Source organism: Acromyrmex echinatior, chromosome 2 (assembly GCF_024713525.1).
Source record: "Acromyrmex echinatior isolate Ae372 chromosome 2, ASM2471352v2, whole genome shotgun sequence".
Taxonomy (NCBI): domain Eukaryota; kingdom Metazoa; phylum Arthropoda; class Insecta; order Hymenoptera; family Formicidae; genus Acromyrmex; species Acromyrmex echinatior.
In genome coordinates, this window is record NC_141853.1 from 21,808,081 (window position 1) to 21,831,569 (window position 23,489).

The 23,489-nt window shown below is 30.0% G+C and overlaps 1 protein-coding gene across 4 annotated transcripts in view; it reads right to left on the reverse strand.

Annotated features, from left to right (window-relative positions):
- Positions 1–23,489, reverse strand: part of LOC105153874 (corin serine peptidase) — a 136,098-nt gene that overhangs the window by 31,480 nt on the left and 81,129 nt on the right. The window contains exons 1-3 of one of the 4 annotated variants that reach the window (XM_087416833.1): positions 15,324–15,605; positions 14,705–15,175; positions 1,685–1,745 (exon numbers count right to left, since the gene is read on the reverse strand). In XM_087416833.1, coding sequence (XP_087272959.1) covers positions 1,685–1,737 — 53 coding nt within the window. In that variant the 5' untranslated portion in view covers positions 1,738–1,745; positions 14,705–15,175; positions 15,324–15,605. Of the gene's footprint in view, positions 1–1,684; positions 1,746–14,704; positions 15,607–23,489 lie in introns of those variants that run through there. The other 3 variants (XM_087416834.1, XM_011068992.2, XM_087416835.1) reach the window with 3 other exon arrangements.

Genomic DNA, 23,489 nt, shown 5'->3' on the forward strand with positions numbered 1-23,489 from the left:
GTTAATAAAAAAAAAACAAATGGAAATAGGCTCGGAATATGAAAAAGCATTTTTAACATAAAAAGCACATTATAAGAATCAATTTTGTAGTTGATTATTAAAAACAAATTATTTATTAATCATAGACCTTGATAGGCTAATAAAATTTCAAACATTATAACATATATTGTATTATTCTTTCCAGAAAGATGACTTACATTAATTTTTCAGTTACAAAGTTTATTGTATTTATATCTCTCACACAAATAGGTAGACAGTAAACATCCATGCAGTAGAAATAGTAAAAATCGCTAATACCATTATACGACTTCATTTTTGGATCGTATTTCTTAAACAAAAGTGAAACTATAGAAACATAAATACAAAAATGAAACTTTAGAAACATAAATACAAATTAAAAAATGTCTTCTATCAGATGATATAGTAATTTTTATAATACTGTTTGCAATTTTGCAATTATTAATTTTTTCGTAAGATAAGCAAAAATAAGAGTCTGACAAAATGGGCTCCAAAACTGATATAGCGACAGTAATATATACTCCTATTTTTTTTTCTTTCACAAAAATCATCTATACAAAATATTTATAAATAAATGTATATGAGAATTTCTAGAATCCTTTTACATCAATGTAAAAGGTTTTTTGTTGATTTATATGCATATTTCATGATGTTGGACAAAACACAAACATGTAATGCGATAGTTTTTCTTGGAGGATTTTCCCATAAATACAGCCTTCAGTTCTGATAGAGTTATTTGACACAATAACGCAACACTATATAAAGATTAAGTTAGCTTATGGTCAGTTACAGACAGGTTTGCCGGTTTTACTGCATTCTAATTTTAAAAACAAATTTAAAAATAAAATAATAAAAAAATATTTTAAGTTTTTAATATCAATTTTACAATTAATATTATTAATTAAATAATGCAATTTTTTAATTTTCTAATATTTTATTTTATAAAAAAATAACAAAATGTAATGAATTTCTAAGTAATGCGTTACGTTTATGAAGTTGCCAGCCATGAACAAATATACACATATATATATATATATATATATATATAAAATATATATTGTATTATATTATATATATATTATATATAAAACACATACAATCACGTAAGCTGTACATGGATATTTTAATTGCTCTTTCTAGGTTGGATCGATTCAGCGGAAATGTTATAACCGCGACACATTTTCCTGGTGATATAATATAATGCGGCATTTCATTACCGCACAATGACCATTGCGAAGTCTGTATCTTCAGTGAAAGTATATCCTATACATCATCGTCGTAACAACTCGCGGTTCTCGCGCACCAAGCTCGGACAATCGTATTATTACAATTAATGCATGGCAAGTTGTTATTTAATTAGGAGAAGGAAAGAGAGAGAAGGAGACGAACCGCTAACTCGCCATCTGATTAAATATCCCGCTGCGTTTACACTAAATTAATTACTGACGTGCCCGGAAAAGTTATACTTTCCACGAAATTTATGGCTCTCTCATTATCGTGGCACAAGCCGAATTCAAAATGGAGAAAGAGACGGTAAAACGAATTAAACTATGCTTTTCACTTTCTCGTGAACGAAATACAAAACGAAATACAAAACTATTTCAGTTTTTTTAAAAGCATAGATATAATTAACGTGTAATACGTAATTATGTTAAAACTTTCTTACCTCGGCCGACGTGTCGGGCTCGCATCATCGTCGCACGATTCCGTAGCGGACATGTTGTTTTCTGCAACACGCAAAGCAAAAATGCACTTTTTGAAAGAACAGCAATGCAATAAATTATCAACAATTATACAAAATAATATTCGAAAGATTAAAAGAAAATTGTATCTACAATAATATTACAATACGCTCATGCTGTTGAAATGATTGAATAAAATAATATAATTAATATGTCATAATACGTCATAAATGTATAATTTAATTGCGAATAGAAAATTTTATTCTCAAAATTCGAATGATTAAATTTTATAGAACCAAATATTTCAAATATTGTAACTATAATGATTTAATTTTTATGACCTGACATTTTAATATTATTAAAGTTGGCCACATTCCTTTCGGTCGCATAAAACAATTTTTATAATTTACTTGTTAAATACTCTTTCATTAAAAATGAACTATTTAAAAATAATGCGGTTTATAATATATTGTACTTGCTCTCTCTATTACAAGTATATCGCAAATTGATAAGAAAATTTTCTATTATCAACTGCATATAAGTATACTTAACTATTATTAAGTACAATTTATATTACTATTGTCCCTTCTTTCCATCTATATTGATTTTTGCGGCTTGTAGCATAAAAATATATATTACATTATTATATTTTACAGTAATAATAATATACTATCAAATACAAATGTAATATCGTATTTAATGACACCCATATATTATTCTATATATCTTGAATAATCTTAATAATTATATAATTCTCATATATAGAATATCTATATTGAAAAAATTGTTCACATATTCTAACAAATATTATTTAACAAATAAGAATATTTTCAATAACAGTATATCTTAAGAAATTTTCTTAAAAATGTTGTTTTACATGCTTTTAAGTAATTCACTACGATTTACTATTTTCTTAATCTTATTAGATTAAATTTTTTGTCAAACATAATCTAAAAATTAATCCTTGATAATATAATTTGTAAAAAGCAGAATTTTATATAATAAAAATTAATATTCTATTTCAAATAAATTTGTCATTTTATAATTTTATTCTTTAAAATCTTTGGAGTAGAATCTAACTCTAAAAGTGAAATCTTACTCTTAAAAATGAACAATTAAACCACTTTTTTTCACTCTTTAGAGTTAGATACCACGCCAAAGATTTCAGAGAGTAAATTTCAATTTGAATAGCAAATATAAAAGAATTTAGTCAATTAGAAATGTAGCAAGATATAAAATATTTATGCGCTGTTTGATTCGAAGTGTCGATATAGTGCAGATATACGCACAACATAATTTACGGTCATTGCTTAGTATGACAAACGGGTCCAATCGCATGCACCGACATATCGGTTACGCGATATGCGGTTTCAAATCGATATAAATGCGACATCGTGCGCACGTGGTTGCTTCGATCGACTAGATTGGCCCTTTAACCAAATGGTCGATCTGTAAACGATGACAGAGCTCTGGCTTTACCTCCCTATGTGCCAAGTGAAAGCACTATTCAATTTCCTTTCATGTCTGTATATCTCAATGTACATACATAAGTCCTTCATACTTGGTTCAGAGACTCGGCTCTATCCGGTCCTCAATCTGCAACCGGGATCGATGGATCACTCTTGTTACACACATTTCCGTTTCAAATTCAACCGCCCATCATCACACGGTTCTCATCTCGTTGCTCGGAAAGTAAATAGGAATTCGTTTTTGCAATGAAGAGATACGCGATGCGGTTGACCACAAATAGATCACTTTTATTTTATAAATTTTAAAAAATCTCTGCCGTTATTTATGAAATTGTTCTATAGTTATTATTAACTTATTGATAAAAAAAGTAATATTTTACAGATGGCTAAGTTAATATTTCATTACCCAATATATTGTTACATGAGCTTATATAAAAATAGATTTTTTTAAGATATTATAAGATTTTTTAAGATATTATAAGAAAAAGAATTGAAAAAAGTACACGATTTTATAAAAGCTTTAGTGATTATTTACAAATGCATAATATTTATATCTGTCTATATTGCAAAAATTTTTATAACTCATTAATTGAGAGCAAAAGTTATTTAATGTTTAGATTGAAAAATAGCAAAATTAAATTATTTAGTTAACAAGGTAGTTAAATTCTTTATTTCAAATAATAGCATCGAATATATTATTTACTGATTTTCAAAATAAAATCAACAAAAATTACGTAAATGCAAAAAAAAATACGTAGATTATATGCTTTAAAATAATTATATACAATTTTTATCCATATTTTTAACAAATTGAAATATAATATCTAAGTACAATTATAAAAATCTGTCATGTATCTATTTAAATATGTTTGTATTTCAAAATTTATTGTACAAAAATATCGAGATAATTTTCACGATATTAAGTATTTTAAATTTTCAAGAATGAATCTTTAGGATTACTGTATTTTGCGGCGCCAAAAGAAAAAGAAAAAAAAGACTAATCATAAGAGATCGTTTTACCCGTGTATCTTTTCGCTTTTTATGAAATTAACTTTGGCTGGAAAGTAATTTCCATCTGCGTACGACTGCGTAAACGAGGAAAAAAAGAATCGTCGAAGGCACCTCAGCCACTTTTCATTATACGGCTACTTTGGCAACCGCTTGTGGAGTCAAGGATATTGCGCGTGAAAACGCGCGTTGCCTCGAAAATCAGTTTCATCGTATTCATCTCTTCGACTCGCTCCCGTTTATTCTTTCTGTAGGTTTTCTCTATTCGTTGAACTTTTGAGCTTCCAGATGCTTTAGAATTTTGATCAGATGACTAAGATTTAGTTACATTTCAATAAATTTTCTTACACTATTTGAAGATTTAACATTTCAAAAAGCTCTAAAAATTCAATGGTCGCATAGTATTATTATTCTTTGTGAAGTTTGGAATCAACTTTTATTGATTGGCACTGAGAGATACATTGAAAATAATTTCTAATTAAAAATGAATCAACCAGTAGATTCTGATCATATCAATCAGAATTCTAGTCAAGATAACAAGATGTCCAATTATGATGACCGGAATTCTGATTAATATGATCAGAATTTATCGGTTCGCTCATTTTCAGCCAGAAATTCTCCCCACTATATGTATCACGACTTTTATGCTACAAATGGTTGAGTATGAATAATCTTTTACAAATTAAACCCCAATCAAGTGCAAATTAATAATAGGATCCTATTTATCGCTATCAATTGTTGGCACATTTATTGCATTTGGTGAGGACATTATTTTAACAAGATTTTAATTTAGTTGCTACGAGAGAGATATCGAATACTGAAATTTGAATATCGTGTGCGTGGAACTGTTTCTGGAATTATTTTTTTTTCTTAAGAAAAGGTGAAATATATATCTTGAAAAATTATTTTCTTGAAAAAAAAATGAGAAAATGATTCCACTGTCACTGCTCAGAAAAACAGAATTGATATACTCCACTTTCTCTTCTCATATCTTTACGAATTAGTTTGTAAAGACTTATATAAAATATAATTAAATTTCGACTATTACAATGTATTTCAATTTTTCATCAAAATTCTATAATTTGCAATAAATGTGGCACGTGCAATATTGAATATCAAATGAAAACATAAATTCTCTATCTATTTAATATCAAATAACCGATAACACCGTTCTGTGCTTTCGAAAGTGAAGCGATATGCTATCGTTCTTGTAAATTTAATTGTACGCTATCAATGAAGAGACGAATGTCCATGTTTAATGTTTAATTGTATTTACATTTCGATGAAATTACCATCGTGTCCGGTTATAACACGAATAATTGAATGATCTGCGAGTAAAAATATAGTATCACAAGGACACATATGTGGAATGTAGCATACATGCGCCTTATCATTTCCGTCAAAGGCAATCCTTCGACAATAGCGAATTGCCAAACAATTCATTTAATCAGCATTGGTAGCAGTCAATTAATACATAGTATTCACAGTAAATCTCACTTAAAGGGACAGTTGGTCTAATTAGAAATCCTCTCTCTAACGTATCTCCATTTAATTCACATCCCTCTTACATGCCTTCCTCGTCTTGTGCGCGTGACCTACTATAGAGGTAATTCCTTTATCGATTTATAAAATGTATCCGATAGCGGCATATCTGTCGATTTACATGTATTTTCCATATTTTTAATACACTGATAAGATAATGGCATGAACAATTTATGTATACAGGGTGTTAGAAAAATTATTCAGCATTTATATGGTAGATAGTATATCCACACCATACAATTAAAAAATCTAAGTGAACATAGATCACAGAATCAACCGGTTCTGATATATAAACAACTTTGTATGCTTGTATCATAACTGACTTATGGCATACGACGAGGAAAAATAGATAAGTAGCATCTGATAATAGTTTATTTGAAAGAATTACAGGTCCAATGAGATGATCCTTCATAATTCCTATCCAATTGTAATCGCCGATTGATGACAACTTATTTATTCCCGGAGAAATTTTACACTAAAGTATGTATGGAAATTGAATAAGAACATTTATAATGCGGTTTGTAAACACTGAGTTAAATCTTCGCATGTGTCTATGTGATACATAGAGAGATATATTAAGTAATAATTTTTTAAGTAAGGTTTTTTTTAATACCCTGTATATGCATATATTGAATTCATATAACTAATTTATTCTCAAAATTTATATTCTTACAGAAGTCATTTTATACTAAGATGATGCACAAGAAAATGCACAATTATATGAAAATTTAAATTATTCGATAATACATAATTTAATGCGTTCTTCCATTATTATTATTAATTATTATTATAGAATATATTAAAATTAAATTACCTTACACATCAACGTTTATTACTGTATTAAGAGAAGAGGATGGGATGATAAACGCCATCATGAGTAGCATAAATGCAAAATATGTATATGTATCATCTTCTGCATATATCTACATAATTATTTGAATGCCAATGAAACGCCCACAATTTTGCATTATAAAGATAAGGGCTAAAACGCTCATTGTGATTTAATTGAGCATTTAGATTAAAGATAAATATGCAAAGTGTCGCCAGATTATTATTACTTTTTTGATTCACAAATTCATCCGTGCATTTGAGAAAGATCTTTCATAAAAAAGAATTTAATTAACATTCAATCTCTTTCTTGAGTATATCATTTTTTAACATTAAAGTTAAGTGTCTTTGTTAAATTGTGGTTAAGTTAAATTAATTAACTTGTCGAAATAAAATCTACTTAGTAATAATTGAAAATTAAAGTTTTGTTTCTGTCAAGCTAATACAGCCCTAAGACTCAATTTGCGAAAAGCCTCTTACATTCAATTACTTATAATTCAAAAGATACGAGAATATCTCACAAGTTTGATCTACATTAATGAAAGAAAACGCAAATAAAGGAACAGGAGACAGTTTCAAATATTTTGTATAAAAATTCTTGAGTGATATTGTATAAATGTAAGAATATAATATTGAATCAGAGAAAAACGTGTCCAGAAACAGGACAATCATACTGCACAATAGAAGCCACCTTAGTACCGTTTCTTCGCATCTTGTAGATTGAATCAATTTATATCGTTGACAATATTGTGCAAAGCTTCTCTCCGATTTTCGCAAACTCAATTAATTCACTGGTATAATAGAACAACACGTTCATCTGCAATCTTCTCCGAAGACACTTTTAAAAAATTGTATAATTTATCGTTGTCTAAATTTGTAAAAAAATAGAATTTAAAAAAGTATTATAATTAAAAATATGTATTAAATAATGTATTAAAAATTTTGTAATATTCTATAAAATTTATATTATACTTCTAAAAAAAATAAAAACATTTTTAAAGAGAGGAAAAAAAAAGAAAGAAGAAAAAATAAAGAAAGAGCGTGCATGTGTGTGTTTAATTTTTCAATATTATGTGACATATAATATAAAATTAAAATGCGGACGATGTTCAAACTTACTTCTATATTAGTTTATCAAAAATAAACAAGAGAACATAGAGAATAAGTTCGTATGTTTATATAAACTTCTCTGTCGTCTTTTAATATATTAATAATATATAATATATAATATATTAATAATCCTAAATAAAACATTTATATATAAATAAAAAATAGGATAAAAGTTTTAATTCTCAAATTATAAAAATGTTATATAGACATGCATATCTGCTTGATAAACGCCAAAAGAGAGAGAATTTTCAAGAAAACTTAGAGATTTTATTGTCTGATAATTGGGGTATCTCGAGGTATTCTGAGACCCTCCCCGGTAGAAGAGCCCTCGAGTTTTCTCCGAGTTTCTCTATGTAGGGTTTCTCTTTTTCTTCGTCACGAACGAGTTATCGTTAAAATGTAACACCTCAAAAATGGCGTTTATTTTTGAAACTCGTATTTAATCATATTTAATCAACTGTGAATACGCCAATCAAAACTTTCGAGTAGATCTTTTGAGAAGATCATTAAATAAAGTTACTTAAACTTTTTTAAGTGTAGGATATATATTTTAAACCGAGGAAAAAAGTGGATATAAAGCGTTATTTCCTTATAAAGTTTAGTCAATTTTTATGAAAAGCATTGTTGCATTTTCTCAGCTCAAACAAGAGAGAGAGAGAGAGAGAGAGAGAGAGAGAGAGAGAGAGAGAACAGAATACTTTTCAAACTATGACATCATTAAAAATAAAATCTCATCAAAATTAAATTAATGAAAAACCTCTTTTGTTACTTTTAAAACTTTTTGTTAATTCCATTTTAATACATTCTTCATTTATGGCTAAATATTCGAAACAGTGAGAAATAATATTCGTATTATATTAAAGAAGAATCGCTTATTTTCTTCACAAGAGAATAATGTTACGCGTTTATTTTCCATATTCTGGAGTAACATATATATTCTAGATTTTCCTTGTGTAGTCGAATATGCAGATCAGCGTCCCATTTTCAATAGATAGAGATACTCTTGATGAAGCGCTTGTAAGCTTCGTGTAAACGCTTACAAACGGATCAAGCAGCCTGCAATGGAAACAAATAGCTTGCGATACGCTCCAATCGGTACACTATGAATACACTCAAAATGACGTGTATACAAGAGAAAGACAAATATATTCCTAATTCTGATGATCTTCTGTCAACGTAACTGTTCACCGTTTTTATCATAGTCATATTTATATAATCACCGTTTTTTAAATATTCCATTTTTAAATTTCATTCGTGTTTCAGACACGCTTTTAATGGCCTCAAATATAAAATAAGTTTCCAAAACTCAAAATACCACGGTGATTCCTCGGTTTTATTGCGAATTTATCCAGGAGGAGTCATCGAAGCGACCGGTAAAGCTCTACTAGCTCCACCGGCCGAACGAACTAGCATCAGTGACGGAAATTTCGAACGTCCGATAGCTATCTACATATCCGTTTATACGCTTGTCCATTCCTCGTGAAAACACGCCGTTATCGATCTCGTAGATATATCGCTGCCGTATTTAGCCGCATTCAAAATTCATTCAGCTGTTGGGATTCAGTCTGTGCCTGTATGACCGATACGACGCGCGTAAGCGCGTGTACATGTGTAAAATCCGACATATCGAGCGTTCGCCTTCATGCCTGCAAAATCTCTCGCTTTTGTCATCAGCCATTCCTCCTTTTCTCGCAGATCCACTTTTCTATCCTCTCCAGCTCTCTTTCTCTCCTTTCCTCGTGTACAATCTCTCTATACATATGTAAGAATCCTTTTTCCTGGCATTGTGTATATAACGGGATGTGTATATACAACGCTGGACGAGAAAATCCTCAAATCCTTCAGCCTTCGCTCACATTCGGAGATAATGGCACATAATAGATATCGCGTATAATGTCGAAACGATCGAGTCCAAGTTATTGAACGAATGAGTCAAGCAGCGAAGAAGAATTAAGCGTCTTACAATCTGAGCTTCACAAACGTAACAGCGTCGTATTTCGCGAAGGAATTAGAACGAAGCTGATTGAGAAAATATAAAAAGATTCACTTGTATTGCCATATAAATTCAATTACGATGATTGCACTGGCGTATTAAATAAATCTGTAATCATTATAATAACGTAGAGAGATAAATAGAGGAAAAATTATAAGAATTGAGAATATTATTAGCGCAAACATATCGGACCATCGCGGACCACATAGTGTGTAGAGATATTGATTTCACGCCAGATGTTCATCGTAAAAATGCCAACTGCAAATTTTAATTCGTTAGCAAATAAAAAAGTATTTTATCTAGAGATAGAATAAACTGCGCTAACGTGTTACGAAAATCAAAAGAAAAAAAGGATGATACGCTCGATCATAAATCAATCTGTTATTTTAGTATTTATAACGCATTTATACATGACTGTCGGTCATACGCGACGATACGTAGATCAGACACGTCGCGTGTGACAACCCGTTTCGCTTAAATCATGCTCGATGGAAACTTGACGTCGGATGTTCATAGATTATCCAGCAAAAAAAAAAGAGGAATAGCGAGAGAGAAAGAAAAAGGAAGGAAATGAAAGTCCAGTTGCGGAAATCACAATATACATAAGCAGCCGAGAATCAAATATCTCTTTATCAAATAAGGTCGTATCAAGCACTCAACACTTAATTCCTCCTCTCGATCAGAATCTCTCTTGATAACATTTTCCTACCGCAGAGAGACGAGAGCCACGTTTTTCGATTACGTGTTCTTTTCAGCGAAAGAAATATCCATTGCGAGAAGCTGTACGTTGGTATTTTACCCTAAGCGATGTGAAACCTCGAAACAGTTTCAGCGAAGACAAATGATTCCGTGAAAGTAACTGCTTCATGGCTTTACTTTCAGCAAAAGTGGTGTCTTTTATGCATGGCACGTTATTAATAAGCAAATGCTATATTTAATAACATGATAACTTAATTTTTACATCGATTTCTCGTATACTTAATAACATATTATTAGAAGCAATTTATTATAAGACTGAGCAGTAACATCATTTGCTGCTATTATCACGAAAATATAATAAATCAAATTTTCATTTGAGAGAGATGTTAAACCGATTATTATTTCTTAATGTGGAAAAAATAATAAAGAAAAACTCAATTGAAATAATGTAATATTCATTATTAATGTGTGTGTTGATACATAATATAATAGTACAGATATTTTATGGAAAAATAAATCAATCCGGAGTATTTTACGATTCGCACGAATTACTGCTTCTAAAAAAATGTTATGTGTTAATACATTAAAAAAGACATTTATAGTGTCAACAGCAAATAAATTTTAATAAAAACATGTACATATGTTTTATGAAAAAGTATATTTATGAGATATCTGAATTATTAAAAAAAAAAAGAAAAATAAAAAGTTTGTTATTTTTATTCTATGAAAAGAAGTTTTTCCTTAAAGTGATAATATCCAACTTTCGTATCATTGCGTCTTGTCAAATAGTCTTTCATCCTTCGCGATCGATACTTTTTTCACGATGTGAGAAAAAAAAATCAATGAATTCCAATGTGTCATCCTTTCGACAAAAACTCTGGTACGTTACAAGCGTAATTGCGTTTCCCTTGCAACGATATATAATATACGTACAAAGGAGATTACCTTGTTGAACGAGACTAAACATCTCACTCATATAGCTTTTTCAAAAAAATAAATTATAAATAAACGATACACAAACAAATATATTGTTTCTCAATTAATAAGTTTTTTTTAAACTAAACTAGGTACACTTTTGAAATTTAAAATAAAATAGTATATGTTGATATTTGGTTAAAATAAGAAAAAAGTTCTAGTGCAGTCTAATACAGGAATAAAAAAGAGATCCAATGATTCTTCTCGACTACATTTCGTTTCTACTAAATCTCGTAAAGTGTATCTGTGTAAGTGTATAGTACAATTCGCGTATGTCCTGCGAATTATTCTTTTTTATACTGCCATATTACAGAATAATAATAATACGTCATATAATGTTTATTCTGATAAAATTATATTAATAGTTGTATTTGATAAAGTTAAAATATTGTATAAATATTGATAATTTCAAAAGTTCTAATATTTTAAATTACTGTGTGATATTATAATAAATGAAAAATAAAGCGCGAGTAACAGTGAAAAATAGCATAAAATGATATAAATCGAAATACAATAATCATAGTAGTTTGTACAAGTTCTACTTTGGGAAAAGTTTTATGACTTTGGCTTTTATCACATGGACGACCGCGTTCAATCTTTGATCTTCCGCCCATTTTTATCCATCCAAGGCAATCGACACTTTTTCTTAAATCGTTATAAGAAAAACACATGAGAAAGACATCGAAAATCCATCGTGTTATCCTACAAAATTACATCGTGTCGATGCACAGATTACATACAGGATTACATCACATTATTGCAATATTTGAAATAAATATTAAAATCATCAAAACTATTAAATATTATAAAATAATTAAATTCAAATAATTAAAATTATATTACAGTTTATCAACGTAACTACCTTTCTTTTTTTTTTAAATTATTTTTCATTCTGTCATAAGTATTCAGTAATTCAATTTCTGAATAATTACTAAGATAGCAAGTTTATTTATCAAGTGTTAATTGAAGTCAAAATGACATCACTTAATGTTATTTTGATGTCGAAATGATTACAAATAACATCACTTTGCTGGGTAATATTCTAACTAAATAAGTACGGAAGTTAATAAATGTATAAAGTATTTAATATATTACTTAATCATAATTCACGTCATTCTTGCACAATTTTCGATTTTATATTTTAAAAAAGTTACAATATTTATAAAACTTTAATTGCAAATGTCATGCGGTACTTTTTCTATATTCCACTTTATGAGATAAAGGTATCTCGTTTCTTGAGAGGAATATTCAATTAACGCTTTTGCATTTAATGAAGACGAACACTCAAGCAATGTCGAGAACCGCAAACGTTATCTAGTTACTTGCAAAATCGAATCTACCTGCAGCTGATACACGCGTAAGAAATTTCCTTTCATCCGAAGATGTTTGTGACCAAAGCTGTATACATCTCAAATCAAATGATGCAATTTACTAGAAAGTTTATCATAAATTCTTATTTATTTATTATCAAACTACGAAATGCATTTCTGTGAATTGTAATTTCCTGTAATAACAATTTACTACATGTTGAATTTATAATTGAAAGTAAAGTCTCCTATTTCATATAATTGTGTCAGAAGAGCTTCCCAAAAAAGATGAAAGATGAAAGCAAGACGTAGATAATATCTATTTCATGCTCCTTACATTTTCATTTTGCGCAATATATTACCACGAAAATATGGTAAATTATGCTTTTATTTGAGAGTTACGATGTTAAGCAGATTATTTTTGCTTAATATAGAAGTAATAATGAAAGAAAATTCGATTGAAAAAATGAATCATTATCGATAATGAATGGAAAAAATATTATAAAGCAAACTATACAAATTATGTAATATAAAATATGCTATGGAATAAGAGAAAGGAGAGAGTGGCGACAAAATCGTAATAACAAGAACAGCATAAAATTATTTTCAATTTATCTTTTTAAACCAATCTTTAAAAATTATAGAAAGCACAATAAAACATTTTTCCTAAAATTTTCATATTTGTTTAACATATTTTAATTATAATAAAATAATAAAAATAAAGTACTAAATATAAAATCCGGATATTCGATATTTTTCGTAGTATTTTTACTTAAACACTTATAATACTTGAGTCAATTAATGAACCATTATTCAGCTAAAGCTTCAATAACTCATGTTTTTAAGAGAGAGAGAGAGAGAGACAGAAAGCGAGAAAAATGAACCTTTTCTCATATCCGTACCTTTGATTATTTAAACGTCGTCAATTTTAAAACTATAACAATATTGAACAAGTAAAAATATGTGTATAAATATTGTGTAGTATAAATCAATAAATGAATGTATCAAATTGTATGAAATATTTAAAATTATATAGAAAATTGGGACTTTAAGATTCAGACGTTAATGAAGAATTTTATCTCAATATTCCTACTAAGTTTTGATAACCTTTTTTAATATATATAATTTAAAATAGAAATTGGAATGTAATAAACATTTCTGTTGTATATTTTATGCAAAAAAATAAAATCTTATTTTTAATCGTACTCAAAATATCTTTTGACATCCTTTATCATTAATTGAAATTGTAATGCTATTATAGTGTTTAAAATTACAAATATAGTAATTACTCTATTTCATTTCTTATTTGTTGTCATTCTCTTATTGTCATATATTATAATACCTTAATGTTATATATATTAACATTTAGATACAATTTATCAGAAAAACGGAAAAATAATAGAAAAGTAATAACGACAATACTATAATGTAATTATTGTTAAAAAAATATATATATATTATTACATTTAATAATTAAGCAAAATATCTATTATTATAAAATTTAAAAAATTTTTAATGGGATGATTTTATTTAGAATGCGTATATGATTTATGTATTTTGTATCTAATATATTTAGAAAAAATTATTGTACAAAACAATAAAATTATACATTTTTAGTTAAATAAATTAAACAAACTAATGAAAAATGAGAAATTATAATAATAAGAAATTTTGAAGACAATTTTACAGATTTATAATATGTTCCAATTACATATTATATTTTTCTTTTTTCTAATTTGTAATGTATATATATATATATATATATATATATATATATATATGTATAATAAAAACTTATATGTAATTATTTTTAAATATGCATATAAACAATATTTGTATACGAAATAATGATTATTAAATTAGAAAACACTGTGTATGTATTATACCATATACAAAATATTTTTTAAATAGTTACTAACTGACATAATTAATATTATATCTATCTCTCAGTACAGTTTATCGAAAATTCGATAATTCTTATTTTATTAAAAACCAATACAGATTTTAATCGAAAATAAAAGAATTTAATTATTTGTTTCTATGCAATATTAATTTATTTCTTTCAAAACTCACCTTACACCGTGGACGATTATAGTCCTCGATCTCTTCTTGATTTTTTCAGGGCAATCTGCATCCGTCGCGTCCTACGAAATCTATGATCCTGGCATTGTCAACGCGAGAAATTCTCTGCCTCGTGTAGTATAAATTTATCATTTTGAATATTTTTATTACGACATTGGAGTTTTGATTTCATCTCCGTTATGTACGATAGAGAATTAATAAAATAAATCGTCGAGACGGAAAGTCACGTATTCAATATGCGAAATGGAAGATTACGTTGTTGTCGGTTCATTTCTTTCTCGATATTAGAAATTTCTGTTTCGCTGAGCCTCGTGGCATTCACCCGGTTCTGCTCTCGCTTATCCTCGTGGATAGTGTGCTTTGCTTGACAGGGAATTCATTCGTTTCACGTCACAACGATGACACCAGCAAATATTATACAAACGCAAGTCGTTCGCTCCGTCTTCTCGTTACGTGATATCTCTGATAATCGTTATGATATTACAGATTAACAGTTATTACAGTTAGAACATTTCATCGGTTATTTATCTTCGAGATCTTCGACAGTTTGACAGTCTTTTCTATCCTCGAGTTATAACAGGTACGAATACTCCCAGCTGGATGTACTTACAAATTGCTCCGTCACCAAGAGGAATCTTCGTCCGGGAGAAACTCGCTCGTTGTTGGCACGCGGTGCTAGATGTGAAGAACGGGGATAACTTCTAGAGCACACGTGGAGCGAACGTGCGTACTACGTGCGTGGGTGGTAGAGTACTACTGAATTTCACGTTCGCGAAAAGCCAATCCCGATCCACCCCCACCGCATCGCATCCTAGGCACCCTTCCAGGTCCTCTAGCACCCTCTTCGCCTTCCCGTTTTACCACCCAGGACTCGCGCACGGGCACGATTTCCTCTCTCTCTCTCTCTCTCTCTCTTCTCCCTCCTTCCCTCTCTTTCCCCCTCTTTCTCTCTCTCTCTCTCTCTCTCTCTCTCTCTCTCTCTCTCTCTTTCTCTCTCTCTCTTCCTTCTTTTCCTCTCTCGGTCGAAAGCGAGTTTGCGCCTCTATTCGCTTCATCGCGACTACTACACGCCCTGCCGTTTCGCTTCTCTCCGCCAACAATAACGTTCGCGACAATTTCTTTCACTCATTGGGTTTACCTCGCTCGCAGACGGTTTCGCTCGACTGTCCTTTTAGAGAGAGGTAAAATGCCTGCCGAAGTAACGGCGGCTTGTAGTACACAGGGTGTCTCAGATCTACTACGCTACTTTCCATTTATCTTTTGAAGTCAATTCTAAATTTTAAATTTCTCTTTATAACAAGAACATCGTGAGACTAAGAGTCTCGCAAACAATCCTTCCAAGAATTAATTTCACTAAAATCCTATAGAAATAAGATAGAGTAAAATAAAATTAACAAATCGACGAAAAAATTAATAGATAAAAAAGATAAAAAATACTGTCCATTTGCATATCTACTTCACAAAATTTAAGAAATGTAGGATAATAGCAATTCTCTTAGCAATTCTCTTTAGCAATTTCTTTCATGTGAGATTGAAGAAAATGTCCTGTAGGCTATAGATATATACTACATAAAGATCGTAAGATGCACTCTCTGCAGAAACTTTTTTTTACGAGGAAAAGTGTTTACTCTTGAAACGTTCTGTATTTTTGTAAAACATACAAACGAATGTTTCGATTTCTTTTATTGGTGATGTGAAGTATATTAAAAAAAAATTTTGTTTTTTAAATTCCTTTCTCACTTTCAGTGTTTGTAAATTGATTGCATCAGCATATTTTTCCGAATTCTTTTCATAGGCTACTTTAATATTTGCGTTCGATTCCTCTGTTCAATCGTACTTCTACTAATAGAAAATGAGAATGATTGCTTCACGATTAACGTCGTCATATTGAAAGGGATGAAAGAACGTTTGAAGAATAAATTCTCCTTTGTAATCTCTCTCCTAAGCTTCTTTTTCATAGATATAATATCATAATTATTTAGTTTTTTTCTCTCGACAATTGCTTTGTTTCTATGTTTCTATCATTTTGATGTTACGTTTCTCTCGTACAAATGCAGCAAGATATTCTGCTTTTCAATCTCCATAATGAGTCATTCTCGGGACAAAAGAGAGAAGAATAACTTGGGAAATCTCAAGGGCAACAATTGAATAAATGACTTAATTAAAAGGATCGCTGCAAGTTAAATTTAAATTAGGCGTAATAAACGGAATGTCGTCATGTTATAAAAAATATGAAAGCCAGTATAATTATTTATAAATGTCAGAATAAAAAAAAAGACATTATTTTTTATGTGCAACATTGAAATACTCATAAAAATTATATTAAGCAAGCGGAGCGTCATTTCTATTACTAAAAGTGTTACATCCTCTGTTACATTCTCTGATGAACATAATTGAGTAACGTTCATGTATTCTTAATGAGACTTAACAACGCACCGAAGATAATCCTTCGCGCGCTCGATTTAAGCAGCCGAGATAATATCAGCTATATAGATAATATGGTAAAATTGCGAATAAGTTTATCAAGATATCACGATATTTCTTTCCGAAAATTTCGAGAATTTCGAGTACTCCATTTATAATATTCTTGTTATGCTCAAAATTCTTCAATTGTCGTCAAGATGTGTGTGTGTGTGTGTGTGAACAATCGTTGCTGATTCCTTATTGAAGGTCTCTGATGAGATTGGTCACTTACAAATAGCCGATGATAAGGGTCTATCATCGGCAAGACTGAAAGTTTTTCATTCTCCATGACAACATCGAGAGTCAATCGGAAAAAAAAAATATGTTATTTAACATTGTCATTTCTGATATTTTATAATCAACATACAAAGACATATAGTGGACTTTCTGAGACGTGGAAAAATATTAAAATTACAATACAAAAATGTTTATTTTGACATTTTTACATGTCCCAGAAAATCCATTATACGTCTTTACGTTATGTCTTTTACTCCGATAGTTATGGAACGTAAAGTAACTTAAGAAGTAACAAACTATTTAACGATCAATTACATAATTCATAAATATAATCTATTTTTTCATATCGTTGTTTGACTTGATAAAAAAAATCTTTCTAAATGTCACGCGTTTTCTTGTGCAATACTATTACAGATTTACTTTAACAGACTACATACATTCTAATTAACACTCGTACTAATGAAGTCTTTAAATATATCCAAATTATAGAATTTCGATCATAAATTTCAGACGTCAACTAATAAATATCAGAAATGAACGTATCGATAGAATCTCGTTTATACAGCTATCGGAATATAACGGAATTCTCGTATTTCACGTGCACGATTTCCCAAATTATGTAAACATCCGAAATTTCCTAACAATCTCGAATATTAGCTGCCAACCAAAGTGAATAACCACGGCATCCGTCGATTTGAAGCGAAAAATATTAATATTGCTGTAGCGTAGCGTAGAATATATTGTAAAAACACAAATCTAGGTCATTTCTGTACGACTAAAATTTCGCGTTCTATTAAGCTGTAGTCTATTATGTCCATATGGCTCTTGTAAATCACGAAGGCAACAGAACTTCTTGGAGTGTTTCTTTATTTTTCCGACCGACATTCGACTCGATCTTGGACACGCGGTGTATAAATGCGTTCTTTTCTCGACCAACTCTCCAACTGTAACGAACTGATATATGTCATCGACAAGGTCGCTAGATACATATATCGGCAACAAAAGTTAAAAATTAAAAATGTTACAAGAAAAGTTACAGAGCTCTCAAGAACTTTCACTTGAATAGATGTAATATTAGTAAGAACGAACTTGAAATATTTCACAAAATATATAAATTGTTTATATTCAATACATAGATATACACTGTAAAAAATAAAATGTTAATTTTAAAGACGTATAGTGGACTTTCTGAGACATGTAAAAATGTCAAAATAAACATTTTTGTATTAATTTTTAAGTACATATTTTTTTTTGAAGATAGTAATACACTTTCAATTTTTAACACAGAAAAAGGCAATCTATTACATCTTTGAAAATTGGAATAACGCTCGAGATTATTATCTCTATATGAAAAATTAACTTTCTCATAATTGGACATTGCTCACGCCTAAGAGACAATCTCAGCATAGATGATTGATCGAGAGCAATAAATCTCGTTACAAAGCCGAGGGTTTCTTGGCTAAGAGAGGTGTCAAAAAAACGTCGGAATAAATAGATAGAGACGGTAGATAAAATGAAAAGCGAGAGATCGGCGCAGAAAGCAGTGCAAAGACCGAAGAGGGACGATTCGCTCTTGAGTAAGATTTACAAAGCTGAGAGGGAGAAATAAATGTTCGCCGCGCGACAAATAGACCTGAAGCAGGGATACTGTCGCTAGGAGCCTCGGCGCATTTTAAAAGGCACAGTATACAGACAACCTAGATTACGTATTACAGCGTCGTTTTAATAACATCGGAGAAATTTCAATGTGGAATTTTGAGGATCTAGTTAAATCTTCTTTTATTAAATACCTTATATAAATACAAGTACGTACAGATGACATGTTTGAGATATAGCACTTTTCCAACAGTATTATTAATAGACAAACGTCTAATTGATAGTTAACCCGTGTATTGTGTAAATCTTTTTTTTTTTTTTTTTTTTTAGAAAAAAAAAGTTTCTATCCATCAATAATAACGAGATTCAGATATCAATTTGCTTCAAATATGTAGTAGATCAAATATATCAATTTGCTTCAAATATATAGTAGATCAAATATTATTGGTAACCAAACTTTTCATCATGAAATGCAAAATCAAGTAAATCTTGAATATATTCAAATATATTTTTCTTTTATAACATTTGATGTCTGGAATATTTAAAAAATGAATTTTTTCTTAAAAATTTGTTTCTTAAAAAAAATTTTTTTTCTTTACAAAACTTTATTTTGCACACATACATTTTTTTTATAAAGCTATATTTGACACTATTTTATATAAAGACACAGATAATTTTATTTTTAAGAATCTTAAATACTTCAAATACTCAACTACTTCTGAGAAAACATTTTCTAGACATTTGAATGCTTCAAGAGTTTCAAGACATTTAAAATTTTCTAAAATCGTTCACATTTTCTAGAACTTCCAGAATTTCCTATAATATCCATAGTAATTCAAAGCTTTGTATAATTGTATTGTTTAACGTTCAAAAGAAAAATTCAAGTGCCCATTACTATAAAAGCTTTTTATGACTTTTATCTGATATCTTTTTGATCTCACCAGTGCTTTTGCTTTTACAGCTTTGCTTCTACAGTTTTCATCGGTGTTGCATGCGGCTATTGTCGAGAGTGGACTGCAAACGCTGGAAATACTCGAATACAGAAGGCAAAATGTCGACATTGTAATAACATCGTCAGCAAACCCTTGGGTATATAGTTGATCGGGTAGGCATCCGCTCACAATTCGGCAGGGGCTAGACTTCTAACTTTTATTTGACTAGACTAGCCGGCGCCGTGGCTCCGATAGTCTGGCCGTTACCGCTGAAGGGAGACAACGCAGACGAAGTGACGAAGCGGAGCAGGGATTTGGATTATCGGCGCACCGAGGCGACTGGATGCGAGAGGGAGAGTAACGACCAGAGTGCCAGAGGGAGAGAGTCGAGTCGTAGAGATATCGATTCATCCAAATCCACGGTGCCGGCACAAATGGGTGCATGGACCGGCGGCCTCGCATCCATCGCGCGATACCAGATTACATCGCGTTATGTTGTGCAACGAGAGGGGGAGAAATGGTTTCATCCCTCCCCCCCCCCCCCCGTTAGCTCATACACCCTTCCTTCCCCGGGATCTAACCGATGTAAATTCCGTTATTGGCCGATTGATTCCATTGCGTTAAACGCGGCGACGCGTGTATATCGATTACTCCCTGCATTTATACGATCATCCAAATTCCAAATGATGCTGTTGAAGTCTGTTGAATTGATCGTTTCTCCAACGGAACGAAACGAGATATTCTAGGTGTTGTGTCGTGGAGAAAACCGTGAAGCCATCGAGAAAAATCTGAAACTTCGTTTTGTTCGAGTTCTTTTTCATGGGCGTATTCGTGCGTAAAAAAATAAAAGAGAAAAAGAGAATATTTAGTTTTGTGCATCTGAAAAAAAATGCATGAAGAGAGGAAGATACGCTCAGGAAATCGCTTGTTCTTTCATATCGCGGCCGTTTAAACGTTCCAGCCGTAATTCGATAAAATTCGGAGAGCGTACTCTTTCCAATAAAAAAATAGGAATGGTGCACTATAAATGCAACTCAATGCAACCAGATAATTTAATATTTTTATACGCGTGTGTGTAGTGCACATGAAGATATTACTATTACCATGTATAACGTTAGATATTAATATTGTCATATATACCTACTTCATGGATATCACTAAGGGATTAAATTTTGAAATTCTCTCAGCCCTTCATATAAAAATGAATTAATTAAATGGAGTAATGAGAGGATAATGTTGAAATTTATCGAGATCTATGTAAAAACGATTAAAAGTTAAAAGTTAAAATTACAGTTAAAAAAACGATAATAAGAGTTTTCATTTACATTGCTATAATTAATAAGATTAAATATTATTTTGGAATTTATTAATTATTAATTATTATGGAATATTTTTTGGAGAAAAAGAAAAGCTTTATTTTAATTATTTATTGATATCGCAATTAAGCTATTACGATTATCTACGATCAGAGATGAAAAAAACATGTTTTTTTAACTGCGAAATAAAAAACGAGTAAAAAACTGACTTTTTACGATAGAAAACTATTTTTTATAAAAATCCTGAAAAATGATGTAGAATTCATTTTTTCGTATTCATCGTTAAAACGTTTAATATCTATGTTATATTTCGATATTTATTTATCTTTAGTCCTTTAAATCGTAACTTTAAATATCGATAAAGGTCTATGCATTGTAGTGTCTAATGCATTGATAACGCTAATTCGAAACTAGATCTAACAATAAATAAATATTCATCACTTGTCTCTCACAAGTCATTGTACAATACTATATTTTGATTATTTATAACTATCTTTACAAGGAAATTTTTTAAATATGAATTCTAGAGTATGATGATTTTTTTGATAATATAAATATGAATTCTAGAGTAATAATACAATGTCAAATATTCAAAGAAAATATTTGAGTAAAAAGAATTTTTAGGTCCGGAATAAAAAACTGATTTTTATTGTGTTTTTTATTTAAAGTTTCCACTTTTTTTCAGTAATTTTTATCTATATCCATAACACGATAACATATCGGCATTGGGAGAGCTTCCTTAATTCAATAAATTCGTTAGTTTTCGAATTTCCGGTTGCCGATTTGTTCTGCGCTGAAATATTATCCGCCTTTCTCGATTTTCCGATAACTTTAAAGCTTACACAGACAAAAAGAATAATTGAATTCCTCTCGAAGAAATAATCGTACTGTCAGCAAGCTGGTGCGGAATGAATTCTCATAGAGAATTGGTAAAATATTTGGGATGACCTCTCACTCTCTCTCTCCATTTCTGTCTCTCATTTTCTCTTCTCGAGGACAGATTAAAACTCGAAGGGACCGATGGCGATTTTTCTCGCTAGATCGCATCAAGCTTCGCTCTTTTTCATCTATAGGTATACTCGAGTACATGCGTATATATCAAGAAGGCTCGTCAACTCCGCGCTTCCGGCGCCGAGAGATATAATTCGCCGATGCTTTTGTGTTCTGAATGGCTATAAATTCAACTAAAACCTATCAGAAGAGCGAATTCTGCTTCCTCGTTCTGCTCATTGATCGTACTCAAAGATACGGTTACAAAAAGATCAGTCTGTTAAATTTTCGTTGTACATTTCCTGCGCTTTATTAATGGACTAGAAGAAAATTGATGGGAAAATGTTATAACTCCGATAACTTTACTCATCAAAAGGACGTTTTCATTGATAATTAATGATGCGGAAAATCTTTAATTATAATATTTATTATAGTTGAAACAATTTGCTGAAATAATAATAACTTTATATTCCATACTTTTAAGTTATAATACATATTTTTCTAATAAAATTTGCGATTAAAATTTTATTTAAAAATTAATATAATTAATGAATTAAGTCAAACATTTCGTAAAAGGGAATCCATATTTAATCATTTAATAATACTTCATCGATTTGTATTTATTATGTATTATTATAAAAAAAACTTTATATATATAAGTATAAACATATATTTTATATACATACATATACATACACACACACACACACACACACACGCGCGCGCACACACACACACACACACACACACACACACACACACACACACACACACACACACACACACACACACACACATATATATATATATATATATATATATATATAGAGAGAGAGAGAGAGAGAGAGAGAGAGACTTATTTTTCTTGTTTAAATTATATTAAATTTGTCTCACATTCTTCCGTGTATTTAAACACTACATCACGTCAGTAACATTATATGTATATTAATGCGGAAGTAAACTAGAGATGAATTCTTTTAACGCATTTTGACATTATTAGCATAGAGACATGAAATTACCATCGTAGAATTGAATAAAATACTTTAATATAAATTAAAAATTTAAATTGAAAAATTAAAAAGAGTTACTTTTTTTATTAAAAATCATGAATTTTTAAGAATCACAATTTAATGTTAGAATATGTTAATACCATTATTATATTTTCTCTCTCCCTTTATTATACTCTGTCACTTTCTTTAAGAAAATACGATTATTATATACATGATTGTTTAATATCAAAAT